Raw genomic sequence first — 16,716 nt, 5'->3', positions numbered from 1 at the left:
TTTTTTAAGAAATGCAGATCAGGCCTCATTCTAGACATAAAAAAAAGACTATTCTAACAAGGCTTCAGGCAACACGTGTATACATTAAAGTCTGAGGAGCACTTCATTAACCTGTGCTCGCCACGTGTAAATGCTATATGATTGTTATATCTTCTTTAAAAACTCATTTCTTTTAGACATCCTTTACCTTTTTATTTGAATTAAAGAATTTTCACTTGCAAACCTGTTTCTGTAGCAAAAGCTGCTAGTGATTTCCTTCTCTAATCTGGCTATAAATTAAGGAATTAAAAGAAAATAAGCTCCTAGTTAAGACTATTTTGCTCTCTAGTTATAATGAGTTAAAAGTAGTATTATACAGCTAATGGTCACTTAAATTAAGGAGAAATTTTTTAATAGATAACATTTTAAATACTGATCCAAATACAAAAACAAAAAAATGCAGAATATATTAAACATAAAAAGTAAACCAATCAAGAGTAAAGCTCACCTAATGTTACTGTGAATCTGTAATTTTACAATTACTTGAGCATGCACCCTAAAGCAAACCATACTGTACTTGCTATCTGTTTCCTTCTTGTAACTTACTATGCATGTTACAAGTAAGTAAATACAGCAGGTCCTCAAATAACAGTCTTAAAGTTCAACATCTTTCTGTTACAACGTTGATGAGATGCGGTAGGGGTTTCACTCCCCTTTGTAATTAGCCCATGCTAAAAATGATTTTGTTATAAATCGTTTTGCTTATACCTATAGAACCTAAAAGTAAAAGAACCTATATGTATAAGAACCTATCAGTGATATTAAATGAGGACTTACTGCACCAGTATGAGGTCAACCAATAGCAAGTCAGTTTGAAATTCAGATGAGCAGTAAGAGTGCACCTCAAATTTCAAAAGCAGGAGCAATTCAGAACATGTGGGAGTCTATAAACCTGACAAGGTAATTTTAAAATAACCCCTTTAATGATGCATTGATGAAATTAACTTTCTGCTAAGATTCTTTGCATTCAAATACTATTTAACATACTTCATTTTTTGAACAGCATTTGAAAAAATATGCAAAGATACCTTAATTCATTTTACTTTAGATCTTTCCCCCAAAATTAAAAAGCAATTTTAGTTCTTTTAAATCTGTATCCGTTTTTAGTTAAATTACAAGCTAAAGCAAGACAATTTAGAATGACTTGAACTGCCATTTTTGCTTTGACAGGCAAATTGTTGAAAATAATTAAATAAAAAATATTCCAACCCCCCAGCAGGAAAACATTTCTATGCCGCCTCCGGCTCTAACTTTTGATGCTTGCGTTGACAGAAATGTCAATTACAGAACTAATAATAAAGTGTATTGAAAATGTATGAAATGCCTGATCTATAAAAGAAAAGAAACTATTACTTCTTACTCTGTGTTTTTTGTAGCTTTTTAATTTAAGGGGGTGGCTAATGCATTTTCAAAAGACGAAGTACATTTCAAGTAGTGAAAAACTGTTAAGAAGTGAAAAAATGTTAGAGAAAAACAGAAATTTGATGACTTGTTTTTATTTAGCCATGCATAAAAATGATAAATGGAAAGTTTTAGGTATGTTTTTCACAATGTTAAATTCAATTCCAGAAATGTTACCTGTGTTTTCCTAGTCTTCCTCAGTACTGAATTATTTTGAGGCATAAGAGGGAAAATATTCATTGATTATTATAATATATAGTATTTATTTATTAATTGTTCATTCGTCATACTATTGCCTGCGCAGGCAAGGCCTCCCTGGGAAGGTGGCATCCGAGGAAAGACTGGGAAGAGGGGACAGAGCAGTGCGGCAATCTAGGAAAATCCCCAGGGTGGTGTGTCGGCAGAATGGCAACGGACACGTGTGGGATGCACGAGGCACAGAGTGGTAGGAAATGAGGTTGGGAAGGTAGCAATCGGAGAGCAAGGTCGAATATGGCCTCGTAAACCATGATGAAAGGGCAGACCTGGCTGATGAAATGAGAGGCCAACAGAAGGAAGTTTTAGGCAGCAAAGTAACATGAACTGACACATTTCAAAAGGATGACTACAGCTGGTGTGTGGACCAGAGGCCAGGGGGCGGGAACAGGATGGCAGGCAGGGGACCAGGCAGGAGGCACTGCAATAATCCAGCACAGGAACTGACAGGACCAGGGGAGGCCGGATTCTGGACTCGGAGAAGGTGCCGCTGGCTCACAGAGACAGACTAAGGGCTCCTCCACTGCAGGAGAACCAGGCTTCAGCGATCCACTCCACCTCGAATACAGCTCTCTCCACAGAATAAAGAAGAACGCAGCCAACCCACTCAGAAGACGGAATTCTGAAAACACGCCTCCACACACACAGGCAAGGCCTTTCGTGAGCATGGGTGTGGCTTGTCAGGGCCTCTCTGGTCTCTCCCGGGCGTGCACACAGCCTTGCATGGGTACACAGCCTTGCATGGGTACACAGCCTTCCAGACCTCCAGCAACATGTTGGATCTTACGAAAGCCCAATCACCCCTCAGATCTCCTGGCTAAATCTCTGGCCGATCTGTGGCTTTACACCAGGATCGCAACCTCATGCGACTGGCTACACATTGGCCTTCCCATTCTTTTGCAGCAAAAATCACTACTGTTTCCAACAACGTTCCAGAAATACGGGGTTTTCTATGTTTGCTCCAAATCAAGAGAGCCCCTTCTCACAGTAGGCGAAGCTACCCGTCTCCACAGCTCACCCAGTAAATCCACTCCAACACAGCCGGAGGTGGCAGTGAGCACCGGGCTGGGGCTAACACACCAGGCTGTGCTTACAGGGCCAGTCGTTTGTCTTGAGTAAACGTATCTCAATTTTTCTAAGTTTTAGTCACTTTCTCAAGTCCTAAACTGGCTGTTTTTTGACAGTTTTAGCAACTTCCATCATTGATCTTTGGTAGGTGGATTTGCCAAGCCCCTCACTCAGCCATTCTGCATCAAATGCATTTTACATGTAAATTGCCTGAGCAACCTACTAAAAATGCCATGGAAAATATTGTGAAACAATTTTAAATATGGAAAATTACTGTTTTCTTTCACCTGCTAACACGCCTTTGTTGAAGGGCTTACTCGGGTGGACGTAAGAGGAAAAAGCCTCTATGCAGAGTGACAGCATTTGGAAAGACGGGCAAGCACACTGGGGGGCCAGCTGTGTGGCTAAGTGTCAGGGGAGGCAGCTGCTCTCTATTTTGAGCTTTCCCTTTCCAGCTGCAGATGAGCTCGAATCTCATCTTAAAAGGTCTTAAAAGAACTGTTTCTCCCTTTCCTCATCTCCAGTCAATCATCAGTCCTCAACTTTATTAAAATCACCCTCACTGGGGTTCAGTCACCTCTCAAATTTACCAAATCCAATGAATGTTTTTTGGTCTTTATCAAGACAGACCTTTGTATTTCACTGGACAGTACTGCCTTTCACTCCCTCCTTACAAATTTCCATTCCTTGTCCATTACTGCACTCTTAGCTAAGCTTTCCCTTTCTGAATCTACCCCTAAAATGTTACTGATCTTCTAAACTATACTTTCAACCCACACTTCCCATATTTTCCCCCGAGGAAATTTCAGCCATTCTCATTGCTTCATGCTGATGACTCTCAAATCTTTATCTTCTCTCAGTCTGAGGCTATTTCTAATACCTGAAAAACCATTCCACTTTTATGTTCCACAAGTGCATTCAAACTCACCCATGTCTAACACAGAATGAATCTTACCCCCACCCCCAACCCACTCTCCCTGTTCCTGTGTTCCCTCTCTCAGTGACTGGTACCTACGCTAGAAGCCTGGATATAATCTTTGGTTTTTTTCTCCTCCTTTCTCCTCTGCTGCCCAGGATATCCAATTAACTTATAAGCATCGATGATTTTTACCTCCAGAATATTCTCAAATTTATCTCCTCTTCCCTCGTTCCTTACATTTTGAGGTAGCCATTCTGACACAACTGTATCAAAAAATAAATATCTGTAAAAATGGCCACATCAAAAATGAAACTCGCCCTGGCTGGTGTGGCTCAGTGGATTCCTGGTCAGGGCACAAGCCTGGGTTGCAGGCCATGTGCTCGGTTGGGGGTGTGCAGGAGGTAGCTGATGAATGTTTCTCTTGCACATCACTGTTTCTCTCCCTTTCTCCCTCCCTTCCCCTCTATCTACAAGTAAATAAATAAAAATCTTTCTTTAAAAAAAGGAAACCCTGGGGACTTCCCACCAAGATAGGCAGACACACTGTGCCTCCTCCCACAACCAAAAGAAGGGCAACAACAATTTAAAAACAAAAAACAACCAGAACTGACAGAAATTCGAACTGTATGGAAGTCTGACAAGCAAGGAGTTAAAGAAGACACATTCATCCAGACCAGACCGGTAGGAGGGGCGGAGACAGGCGTCTGGGCATAGAGGGCTCTCAGCAAGGCGGCAGCTGGTGGACCACCGAGGAGGCAGTGGATTGCGAACTGGGCAGGGTCCCACATTTGAGCACAGATAAACAGGGAGGAACAACTGGCGATCAGTATGGACTGCGAGACCCAGGGGCCCTGCACAGGGAAATAAAGCCTCAAACCTCTGATTGAAAACACCTGTGGGGGCTGAGGTGCCGGGAGAAACTCCCAGCCTCACAGGAGAGTCCGTTGGAGAGGCCCACAGGGTCCTAAAACGTACACAAACCCACACACCCGGGAATCAGCACCAGAAGGGCCCAATTTGCTTGGAGGAACCGGAGGGGGGTAGTGACTGAAATCCAGCAAAGTGTGGAACAAGCGCCATTGTTCCCTCTCGGGCCCCTCCCCCACATACAGCGTCACAACCCAACGACTAGGTTGCCCCGCCCTGGTGAACGCCTAAGGCTCTGCCCCTCACTAGGTAACAGGTGCGTCAAGACAAAAAACTAAAATAACAGATTAAAGCTCCAGAAAAAAATACAACTAAGCGATGAAGAGATAGCCAACCCATCAGATGCACAGTTCAAAACACTGATTATCAGGATGCTCACAGAATTGGTTAAATATGGTCACAAATCAGATGAAAAAAATGAAGACCACACTAAGTGATATAAAGGAAAATGTACAGGGAACCAACAGTGATGGAAAGGAAACTGGGACTCAAATCAACAGTGTGGACCAGAAGGAAGAAACATCCAACCAGAAAAAAATGAAGAAACAAGAACTCAAAAATATGGAGAGAGGCTTAGGCACCTCCAGGATATCTTTAAACATTCCACCATCTGAATTATAGGGGTGCCAGAAGGAAAAAAGGAAGAGCAACAAGGGGAAATTGTATTTGAACAAATAATAAAGGAGAACTTCCCTAATCTGGCAAAGGAAATAGACTTCCAGGAAATCCAGGAAGCTCAGAGAGTCCCAAAGAAGATGGACCCAAGAAGAAACACACCAAGGCACATCATCATTACATTAGCCAAGATTAAAATGAAGGAGAGAATCCTAGAAGCAGCAAGAGATAAGGGGACAGTCCCCTACAAAGGAGTTCCCATCAGACTGTCAGCTGATTTCTCAAAAGAGACCTTACAGGCAAGAAGGGGCTGGAAAGAAGTATTCCAAGTCATGAAATGCAAAGATCTACATCCAAGATCGTTCTATCCAGCAAAGCTTTCATTTAGAATGGAAGGGCAGATAACGTGCTTCTCAGATAAGGTCAAGTTCAAGGAGTTTGTCATTACCAGGCCCTTATTATATGAAATGTTAAAGGGACTTATCTAAGAAAAAGAAGATAAAAAACATGTATAGTAAAATGACAACAAACTCACAATCATGAACAACCACACCCAAAACAAAAACAAAAGCAAACTAACCAAACCACTAGAACAGGAATAGAAACACAGAAATGGAGATCACATGGAGGGTTATCAGTGGGGGAGTAGGAAGGGGAGGGGGAGGGAGGGGGAAAAGGTACAGAGAATAAGTAGCATAGATGGTAGGTAGAAAATAGACAGGGGGAGGGTAAGAATAGTTTAGGAAATGTAAACGCTAAAGAACTTACATGTAGGACGCATGGACATAAAGGGGAGAATGTGGGTAGGAGGGGGTATGCAGGGCAGAGGTGAGTGAAGGGGGAAATGGGACAAGTGTAATAGCACAATCAATAAAATACATTGAAAAATGTAAAAAAAGGGAAGCATGATTCAAATTTAGCGCTCTGCTAAGACTAAAAAACGATGGCCTTGCCAATGCCCACCCACACAATTTTACGATCCTGAAAGTGGGTGTTTCTGGACATTCGGCTGATTAATCATGAGCCCAAACTGGGATCATTTGGCTTGTCATTTACTTCTGAATCTACCAGTTTTCTAGTAATGTTTCTTTCCATAAGTAAATGGCTCTCCCCTTAAAGTACACATCAGCACAACTTTCGAATTTCATCACCTCTGAAGTGATTATCTATGAATCAAAAAATTCCTTCCCATCTAAAGGTGTGTTTGTGTGTCTTAAAGACTTCTTTTGAAGAGATTACTACAGCTGCCAATGGATTGTTCCACAGCCTGTCCTTTAATGAAGTATGTGTAGCTTCTGGCTGACGTAATCTTTAAATTCTGTACCTAAAGTTCCTTTCGAATGCACTAGTTTACTGTGTGCTTGGCATCACTCTTCCAAAGTGCTTCCACATATAACAGTGCTGTTTGCTCTCATGTTATATTTTCATGTTACATCCTTCTATGCGAAGCCTGTAATTCTAGACAGATTGAGGACATGATCGAGAATATGTAAGATTGAGAATATGTTGTCTGTATGGGGAACCCTAAAAACACTACCTTTTCAACAATTAGGAGTGTAGTGTTAAAGGGACTTATTTAAGAAAAATGAGATCAAAACTATGAACATTAAAATGGCAATAAGTACATATCTATCAACAACTGAATCTAAAAAACAAACTAAGCAAACAAGAACAGAGACAGAATCATGGATACAGAGACTGTTTTGATGGTTGCCAAATGGCGGGGTCAAGGGTGGGATGGGTGAAGAGGTGAGGGGGTTAAAAAGTGCCAATAGGCAAACTGGCAGTCACAGAATAGCCATGGAGATGCAAAATACAGTATAAGGAAATGGAGTAACCAAAGAACCTACATATGACCCATGGGCATGAACAATGGTGTGGGGACTGCCTGAGGGAGTGGGGGTGCTGGGTAGAGGGGGGCAAAGGAGAAAAATCAGGACAACTGTAATAACATAATCAATAAAATATAATTTTAGAAAAAGAGAATACATTGTCTGCACAGGGAATACTAAAAAGACTACCTTTTAAACAATTAGGAGTGAAGTTAAACCAATCCAGCCATTTACATGAAAAGACCTTGATTTAGTGAGCCATGAAAACCCATGGCCTTGAGGAGAACTGACATAGGTTTGAATTCTGTATATCATACTTTTTAGCCCAATGACCTCAAGTGATTTGCTTAAAACTTTACATCTATTTTCTCATATGAGATGTAAAGATGATAATATTATAGCTCAGAGCTAATGTAATTATAATATAAAACTAGGTCTATTAAATACTAATGCATTATATTGCACAAAACAGATACTTAAGCCATGTTAGCTAGCTATCCTTCTTTTGACTTAATAGGATAGCAATGAGGAACTGTATTTACTAAATTAAAATAAGAGGTATAATTATGTGATACTAAATTGTACAATGTATTCTTATAGAGAAGTACCTGTCATTTACTTTTGTTCTTTTCCCATTCAAGTTCCATGTATTTTTCATTTCCAAAGGGAATGGCAGTTTCACAAGAAGTTGCCTGAAATCTTGTGTTTAAATAATTTGCTGGTAGATGCTTGGCATGCCTGTCTATTCTTCTTCCTGAGCACATGGCTCAATTACAGTCCCCAACCATCCCCCAAGTTCTTGTTCAGCAAAAAATAACGGACACAGAACTTTCAGTCTGGCCCCAAATTCTTCTCTGTATGACCTCTCTTCCTCCTCGTGCCAGCTAGGATGAAGATGGTCCCACTGTTCTTGGGCGTCTTGTAGAGACTGTGTTCTTATAGAATGTGGTAGAGTCATACCGTGGAAGTGAGGGCTAAACTCTGTGATCGACAGAGTACTGCAGAAGTGCGGTTATATGACTCGGAGGCTAGGTCACCAAAGGCCCTGCAGCCTCCGCCTTGGCTGGTGCCTTTGACGGCTATCTGGGGAGGCGAGCCCCCACGCCATGAGGATACCCAAGCAACCCCTGTGAAGAGGCTTATCTGGAGAGGAAGCACACTTTTTTGCCAACCACCAGCATCATTCTGACCGCTGTGTGAATGAGCCCCGTGGAAGTTTCTCCAAGCTTTCAGCCCCATCCAAAGAAGTCTGCAGATGACTAGAACCCTAGACTGTATTGGACTCTTGGTAAGAAACTCTTAGCCAGAATTGCCCTGATAAGCTACTTCCTAACTTTTAATCCACAGAAACTATAAGAGATAATAAATGTTACTATTTTTTAAGCCAAAAACAAAACAACTCCGACTTCTATCTTCCTCCAACCATACATAAAAACTTAAATAAATCACAATCATAAAGGAAAATACTAAAAAATCAGACTTCAATAAAATTAAAGTTTTGCTCTTCAAAAGACATTGTTCGGAAAATGAAAAGGCCAACTACAGAATGGAGTAAAATATTTGTAAAACCTATCTAATAAAAAACTTTTATCAATACATATAAAGAAATCCTGAAAACCAACAAGAACACAAATAACCCAATTTAAAAATGTGTAACAGATTTGAATAGACTCTTGCCCAAGAAGATACACAAGTGGTAGCTATATGAAAAGATGTACAACATCATCAGCTGTGCGGGAGATGCAAATCAGTGCTCCAAAACACCACCGCACCCCCAGAATGGATGAAACTTTTTCCACTGACATGGCAGTATGGCACTGACTCCTGTGGCAGATAAAGATGGAAAATGGTACGGCTACTCTGAGATACAGCTTGGTGGTTTCTCATAAAGGTAAGCACACACTTATCATAAAACCCAGCCAGTCCACTCCTAGGTTTTTACCCAAGAGGAATGAAAGCAATATTTTCACCAAAGACTTACACCCCAATACTCAGAGCAGCTTTACTGCTAATGGCCAATAGCTAGAAACAACTCAAAGGTCCATTAACTGGTGACTAGACAGATATACAAATCGTGGCATATCTTTACAACAGATACTACTCAGCAATAAAAAGGAACCAAATACTGTTACAACATCAATAAATCTCCAAAGTATTATGCTACTGAGGGAAGATGCCACACACAAAAGACTGTGGACTGTATGATTCCTTCCACAGGAAACTGTAGGAAAGGTACCCATGCTGCCAGAAACCAGATCAGTGGTTGCCAGAAATCGTCACTGAGGAAACAGGACAGACTCTAAAGGGTCCGAGAGAAGCTTCTGTGTAATGGAAATGTTTTATATTGTGATCCCGTTGGTGGTTATACAGTACTTGTCAAAATTCAATAAACTACATGCTTAAAACCAGTGAATTCCACAGTACATAATTGTATCTTCATAAAGTTTTTTAATGGAACAGTAGAATAATGTCTAACACACACACATATACATATGGATATATAAAAAATACTCGACATTAGCTAAAAATAACTATTATTTTATGGCAATCCAAGAAAAATGGTGTCATAGACTGAGAACTTCAAGATGCTTTTGAAGTTCTTAGTGGTGTCATAGACTGAGAACTTCAAGATGCTTTTTTCAAAGATGATATAAACCCAGAAATTTATTTTTAATAAACCCTATTCTACTAACAGATAAAGTCAGGGCTTAGGGTGAAGATCTGTCACTGAGCTCTAGGCTCTTTGAAAAGAGGACTGAGCGCAGAGCCAAGCGAATTACGACTCCCCTGAGGTTGGTCGGCATCTCTCAGCAGCATCCAGGTAGCGAACAGAGCAGACATCACAGTTTCAAAAAAGCGAGTGGTAAGTGTTACGTAAGGCACCAACAAAAAGTCAGAAGTGAATAATGCCACACGAAAAGTAGGACATAACATTTCACTGAAAGTCGAACAGCACTTGAGAGAATTTGAAACTTCTCATTAAACACTTCAAAACTACTTCAAATAAAATAGGAGGCAAACAGCAAAGTGAGGCTGCCAAATTTAAATAGTTGCATAAGTGACACCGGGGACTATACAACCAAGACACTCCAAGAACCAGGTTGTCTCTGCACCTGGCAGGATCAAGCCTGAGAGTGGCAGAGTCTAGGAATAAGCCCACTCCTCCCCACTGCTCATCCACACCCATACATACACACACACACACACACACACACACACACACATGCGCACACTCACTCCACTGAGGATTCTGAGTAAAGCAGCTGTATACAGAAAGGGAACTGAGCAAACAAGTGTCCCTTCTTACCCTCTTCTGCCTCCTCGTCCTGGGGCGACAAGGGGCCCCCTCCACTAGTGGGAGTGAGCGGCTGCTCCTTCTCAGACTCTCGCTGGAGACTCACCACCTCATAGATTGCATCTCCAGCACTGGTGTGACCTTTTCCCTCTGACTGAGAAAGACATAAACATGCGTTTCAATGTTAGAAATGGGAAGGGAACCCTGAAGGATCACGTTCAATGGTCCTCTTGAAAGAGCTGGACAGAAGAGCAGCATGTCCTGTTTGAGAAAATTTGGGAAGTGCTTTCTTCTTCCCAAGATACTCTAAATGCACGGTTCTTCTAGCACCATGTCAACGAACAAATGAAACCTACTGACCATCGGGGGAGAAGTCAATCTTTTTTATCAGAAAAAAACAGATTCTAGGGCAGGCAGGTAAGCAAGTATCACCCAATTCTTGAGACTGCCTCACACTAAGGGGAAGAGGATTCGTTACATCCTCCAACTGATTCATGGAAGTAGATCATTTCTACCTTAGAAATGGTTTACATTCTAAATTGCTTTCTTAAGGAGGAAAAGCTAAGGTTACTGCCAGTTAACTAACCCAGCAATGCCTGCAAAGCCCTAGATAAAGCGCCTCCGGCCTCATCTCACACCCAAGTGTGATACTACATTCCCCCACTGTGGCCTGGCTTCGGCACTAGGAACCTTTAAACCCTCTCCCAGCTCCAAGGTGTAGGGACATCCTTTTCTCTCTGCCAAGAGAGCCTTTCCTCCTACTCTTCGCTAAGTCCCAGCAATCCTGGATCTTCTTATCTCCACGGAGAATCTAACCTGAGTTCCTAAGTTTCCCATATTTCAATCCTCGTCATACCTGTTCTTCCTTCACTGAACTCACTACATTGTAATTATTACAATGTAATTACACACTTATTATCATATTCATTGTTTAATGGCTGGCTTGTGGACTAGAAAGTAAGTGCCATAAGGGTAGGGACTACGTTTACTTCTATCGGAAATAATACGGTGCCCAACACGGTGCTGTATTATTAGGTACTCAACAAAAATCAGTGGAAAGATGACCGGCAAGACTTACCTTCTTCCTTCACTACAAACAAAAATTACGTATATTACCTACTAACACTGCCTAATTTAGGAATGTCACAGAAGCCCCTAATTTTGTTCATTTAATATTATAATAATTTTATAACCTTACTGATAAGTCAAGCAATATATATGGGGTGGGGCAAAAGTAGGCTTACAGTTGTTCACATGGAAAGTAATACAATAATTAATAAATAATAATATAAGAATGAACTCTGTGTTTTGCTTACTCATAAGTGTAAACCTACTTTTGCTCCACCCTGTATGCACATAGTATTATAAATAAAAATAACTACGACAGTGAGTCAGTATTACTTGAATATTTTTTCATTATAACTTTATCAAAGGTATAGTGCATCTATGCCCTGTCTGGTTTTAATTGTTATATATAAAAGGAAGAAAAGTTGTTTTAGACACACAATGTTTCTATTAAGTATGTTGATATTTTACAAGCACCCATTACAGGTTTCTAGGGGAAAAGTACACAATTATTACACCAGCTTTTTTTTTAACTTACATAACCTAGATGTGGATTTTTTTAAATACTCTGTTGATTGATTCTGTCATTTAAAGATAAAATTTATTGCTTTTTATTGCTTCTTAAGGAACTAGAGTAGGATTTAAAAAGGATAGAAGAAATGTATATGTTCCTATGTGAAAAGAACAAGAAGGTCTTACCTGTTTCAGCCTCATGAAGAAAGTCTCCGTGAAAGTCTTTCGACTGAAATACCAAAACCGCTCATTTGCAGGGTACACCCGAACGACCGTCTCCAGCAGGAAGCGGACCGGCTCCACCACCTCCGTGACCACCATGTCCACCGCCACCGTCATGTACACCCGCTTGTCTGCAGTGGAAATGTTCTGTGTCTTAGACTGGCTTTATCAGGCCTTGATTATTTAAGAAGACAGTTTCCTCACTTATGAAAGAACTAAACTTCTTTATAATCATATTACCTTCAATGTTTAATTTTAAATGTTTTATTGTCAGTTTGATGAACAGATAACCAAGTGTTCCAAGTGTGTTTCTCAACACACAGGATCCTGTTTTAATCAACTATCCAATCTTCTCTGACAACTTTAATATGTTCCCCCTCCAAATCAGTTCTTAATATAAAATATAAATAATATAAAACTTTCAGGATGTCTTTTACACTAAAACTACCTTCTAGATTTCCCAGTCGAACCTCTGGAAAAATCTCAAAGGTCTGCTCTTTCATCTCATACAAAGAGATACCAGAAATTGTTTGTTGAGTTGCTTGAGAAAGACTGTCAAGTCAGAAGAGCTGCTCTACCTGCGCTATATTAAATTTGTATAGGAAGACGTTACTAACACGTGTATTTCAACATCATGCCTTACGGGACTCCCCAGGAGATCTGTCAGTACCCTCATCGTCCACAATATTTATTTACTCTCTGGAAAATCGCTGACCCCAGCTCTGCCACCATAGTTCTGAGAGTTTTCACACAGATCTCATACATCTCAAGAGTCCTGGCAAGTGCTTCAGAGAACGACAGGATGGTGTTAGCAGTCCAAGTTTCAGTTATCATTTAACATGTTCACTTGGCCACAGCCTTCCTTTCATTTGAATCTGGAACCTTCCAGGCCAGTGGCTACTGGTTTTTTACAGTTTCACAATGATAGGTTGAAATTTTAGATTGAGATTTAATTTTATTTTATTTACCCTGCTTCAGATTCATCAGGGTTTTTGAATCTGTGGCTTGGTTACTCTATACCATTATATCATTACTGCATTACTTTAAATTTTTTAAAAAATTTATTGTGCCCATCACTTTTGGGTCTCAGAGGAAAGATCAAATAACTAAACTCATTAACAGAAACATTCAATAGTGTTCTTTAAAAACATTATACAACATTTACAGTCATCAACCACATGCCTATTAATGTCATCAAATTCAACAAAAATTGTACTACGCTCTTAATAAATACACACATTCTCCCCACCAATTCAAGAGAAAGGAGGATTCTCTAGACATTGTACTTGACTCTTAGGAGACCTGAAAGTCTACGGGAGTAATGTAGAAAGGTAAGAGAGAATAAACACACTACAAGACACAAAACTTACTATAGACACATACTACAAAACTTAGTATAGTGAAAAGATCTAAGATATTTCCTCTCCCAGGGCCTCAACTTCTCCTGTAAAAACCAAACCATAATTCATGAATCTTCTGAATAATTTATAATATCAAGAACACCATTTGAAAATTTTGGAAATCAGGTCAACATTTTGGGGGTCCATATGAAGTAATTTTAAATTTATAATACAGTATCTTTTGGATCAGAAAATTATAATAACAGCATTACATAAAGTTTACTTTAATAAAACAAATAACTTTAAAATACATAATCTGTTACTTGAGAATTAAATGTGTACAAAAATATACAAAATGAAATTGAATTATGTGTTACGGTAAACAAAGATAAAAACTGCTTTTGAAACTCTGATATTTTATTCTTCAGAATCATGAACTGGCTCCTTTTTTTCATTTGTGTGCTTTCCTTCTGAATGACTATAAAAACTAAGTTTACAGGCTGGTTCTACATACAAGCCTGTCTCCAGAAATAAAAAGCTCTGGGTGTAAAAATTATTTATTCCTAATATATGAAAAGCTAAATTTTATATAATCACCATTTTTTCTCCCTTTTTACCCTTAGTATGAAATCATTTGATGTGCGATCACATTGCAATCACATGTTTCACATCAATGTGTGGCTGCCTCTAGCACACCCCACTCTGAGGACCTGGCCTGCAACCCAGACATCTGTCCTGACTGGGAATCAAACTGGCGATGCTTTGGTTCACAGGCTTGCACTCAATCCACTGAGCTATACCAGTCGGGGCTCTCACAAACTTTTTTTTTAGAGCACCATTCTAAATAGTATTGTGTTGGCTAAAAAGTCCATTGAGATTTGGGGGTTTTCCATAAAATAAAAGACACATTTTTCAATTTCACCAATAACTTTATTGATTTGGATATTTTGAGTTTGCTGGCTACCTCCCACATGGTACGATGCTGACTGTTCTCAACCAATGTCTCAATTTGATTGCTATCAACTTCAATGGGTCTACCCAACAATGGAGCATTGTACATTGAGAAATCCCCACCACGAAACTTCACAAACCACTTTTAACACATTCAGTCAGTCACAGCACCTTCTCCATATACAGCATAGATCTTTTTTTTTTTTTTTTTGCATTTCAGGTGGATTTTTGCCTTCCTTAAAATAATAAAGCATAATATGCCAAAAATGTTACATATTTTCTTCCATCTTCAATATTAAAATGGTTACACAAAAATTCACCAATTTTGATGTTTTTTAAATGCACACTGGTAAGACAGCTGTCACAATACAATCTAACAACTAAGTGCTACTGAAACCATTTTATGGAAAAAAATTCACCAATTTTGATTTTTTTAAATGCACACTGATATGACAGCTGTCACAATACAATCTAACAGAATTGTTTCCAATGAAGTTAAAGACAACTAAGCACTACTAGAGGCATATTAGGAAAAAAACAAAAAAAAAACCAAGATTTTTGGCCAATCCAATATTAGATAAATAACAATCTCAAAATTCAAATTCCAAAGCTAATGTCAGTAAACGTTATGTTCTGCATTTCTTTCACCTTTCTGGCTAAAGAGTGTGTCTTTTTTTTTTAAATTTATTTTATTGATTATGCTATTACAGTTGTCCCTGTTCTTAACCTTTGCCCCCTCCACCTGGTACCCCCATTCCTCCAGCAATAACCCCCATCAGTTCATGTCCATGGGTTGTACATATAAGTTCTTTGGTTACTCCACTACCTATACTGTTTTTAACATACCCATCTATTTTGTACCTACCAATTTGTGCTTCTTAATTCCTGTACCTTTGCCTCCATTTTTTCCCTTCCCCCTCTCAACTGATAACCTCCAAATGATCTCTGTATCTACGATTCTATTCCTGTTCTGTTTATCTGCTTTGTTATTTGGGTTCAATTATTGATACAGAGTGAACGTGTTGCTATTTTAATGTTCATTGTTTTGATCTTCTTTTACTTACATAATTCCCTTTATATACATAAAGCATTTCATATAATAATGGCCTGGTGATGATGAACTCCTTTTAGTTTTACCTTGTCTAGGAAGCACTTTATCCGCCCTTCCATTCCAAATGATAGCTTTGCTAGAGAGAGTAATCTAGGTTCTAGGTCCTTGCTTTTCATCACTTTGAATACTTCTGCCAGTCCCTTATAGCCTGCAAAGTTTCTTTTGAGAAATCAGCTGATAGTCTTATGGGAACTCCTTTGTGGGTAATTCTCTGCTTTTCTCTTGCTGCTTTTAAGATTTTCTCTTTATTTTTGACCTTTGGCATTTTAATTATGATGTGTCTTGGTGTGGTCCTCTTTGGGTCCATCTTGTTGGGACTCTCTGTGTTTCCTGGACTTGTATGTCTATTTCCTTCACCAAATTAAGGTTTTCTTTCATTATTTTTTCAAGTAACTTTTCAATTTCTTGCTCTTCCTCTGCTCCTTCTATCATCCCTATGATTTAGATGTTGGTATGTTTAAATGTCCGAGAGGTTCCTAAGCCTGTCCTTGTTGTTTTGAATTTTTTCTTCCTGCTGTTCTGATTGAATGCTCTTTCCTTCCCTGTGTTCCAAATCATTGGTTTGATTCTTGGCTTCATCCTCTCCACTATTGGTTACCTGTAAGTTTTTCTTTACTTTACTTTACTTACTGCAAACTTCATTTCTGCCTGGATCTCTTTTATAGCACTGAAGCACCCAGTGAGTTCCTGGAACATCCTAATAACCAGTATTTTGAACTGTGCAACTGATAGGTTGGTTATCTCTGTTTCATGTAGTTCTTTTTCTGGGGTTTTATTCTGTTCTATCATGTGGGCCATAGTTATTTGTCTCCTCAATTTGGCAGCCTCCCTGTGTTTGTTTCTGTGTATTTGGTAGAGGTGGTTTGACTCCGTCTTAGTGCACCTGTTATGTTGTATGGTGCAGAGCCTTAGATAAATGCCAGGGCAGGGCAACCCATGTCACAGCTCTGTAGCTCTGTTGCTCTGTGTGGGGGACGTGATGCAGAGAAGACAATGCCGCTACCTGGCTCCTGGAGTCTTGCCAAGGAAAAAGCTGTCTCCCCACTCACACTTCACTTTCTCCCCATACACCACTGGTGCCCTTCCAGCTGTTGCCCTGGTGCTGAATCCCAGAGGTGGTGGGTCTTGATGAGTCCTACCTGAGTCCATTGTAGACCCTTTAA

General features: G+C 39.7%; 1 protein-coding gene across 6 annotated transcripts in view; it reads right to left on the bottom strand.

The window, feature by feature from the left end:
• Positions 1–16,716, bottom strand: part of RABGAP1L (RAB GTPase activating protein 1 like) — a 425,645-nt gene that overhangs the window by 322,331 nt on the left and 86,598 nt on the right. For all 6 annotated transcript variants that reach the window (XM_037145558.2, XM_037145559.2, XM_037145560.2 and 3 more), the window contains 2 exons: positions 12,116–12,282; positions 10,364–10,505 (listed from right to left, as the gene is read on the bottom strand). In XM_037145558.2, coding sequence (XP_037001453.2) covers positions 10,364–10,505; positions 12,116–12,282 — 309 coding nt within the window. The remainder of the gene's footprint in view (positions 1–10,363; positions 10,506–12,115; positions 12,283–16,716) is intronic.

The sequence above is a fragment of the Artibeus jamaicensis genome, unplaced genomic scaffold (assembly GCF_021234435.1).
Source record: "Artibeus jamaicensis isolate MK-2021 breed Jamaican fruit bat unplaced genomic scaffold, CSHL_Jam_final contig_327, whole genome shotgun sequence".
NCBI lineage: Eukaryota > Metazoa > Chordata > Mammalia > Chiroptera > Phyllostomidae > Artibeus > Artibeus jamaicensis.
The sequence above is the reverse complement of the archived record's forward strand: the minus strand, read 5'-3'. Positions and strand labels throughout refer to the sequence as shown.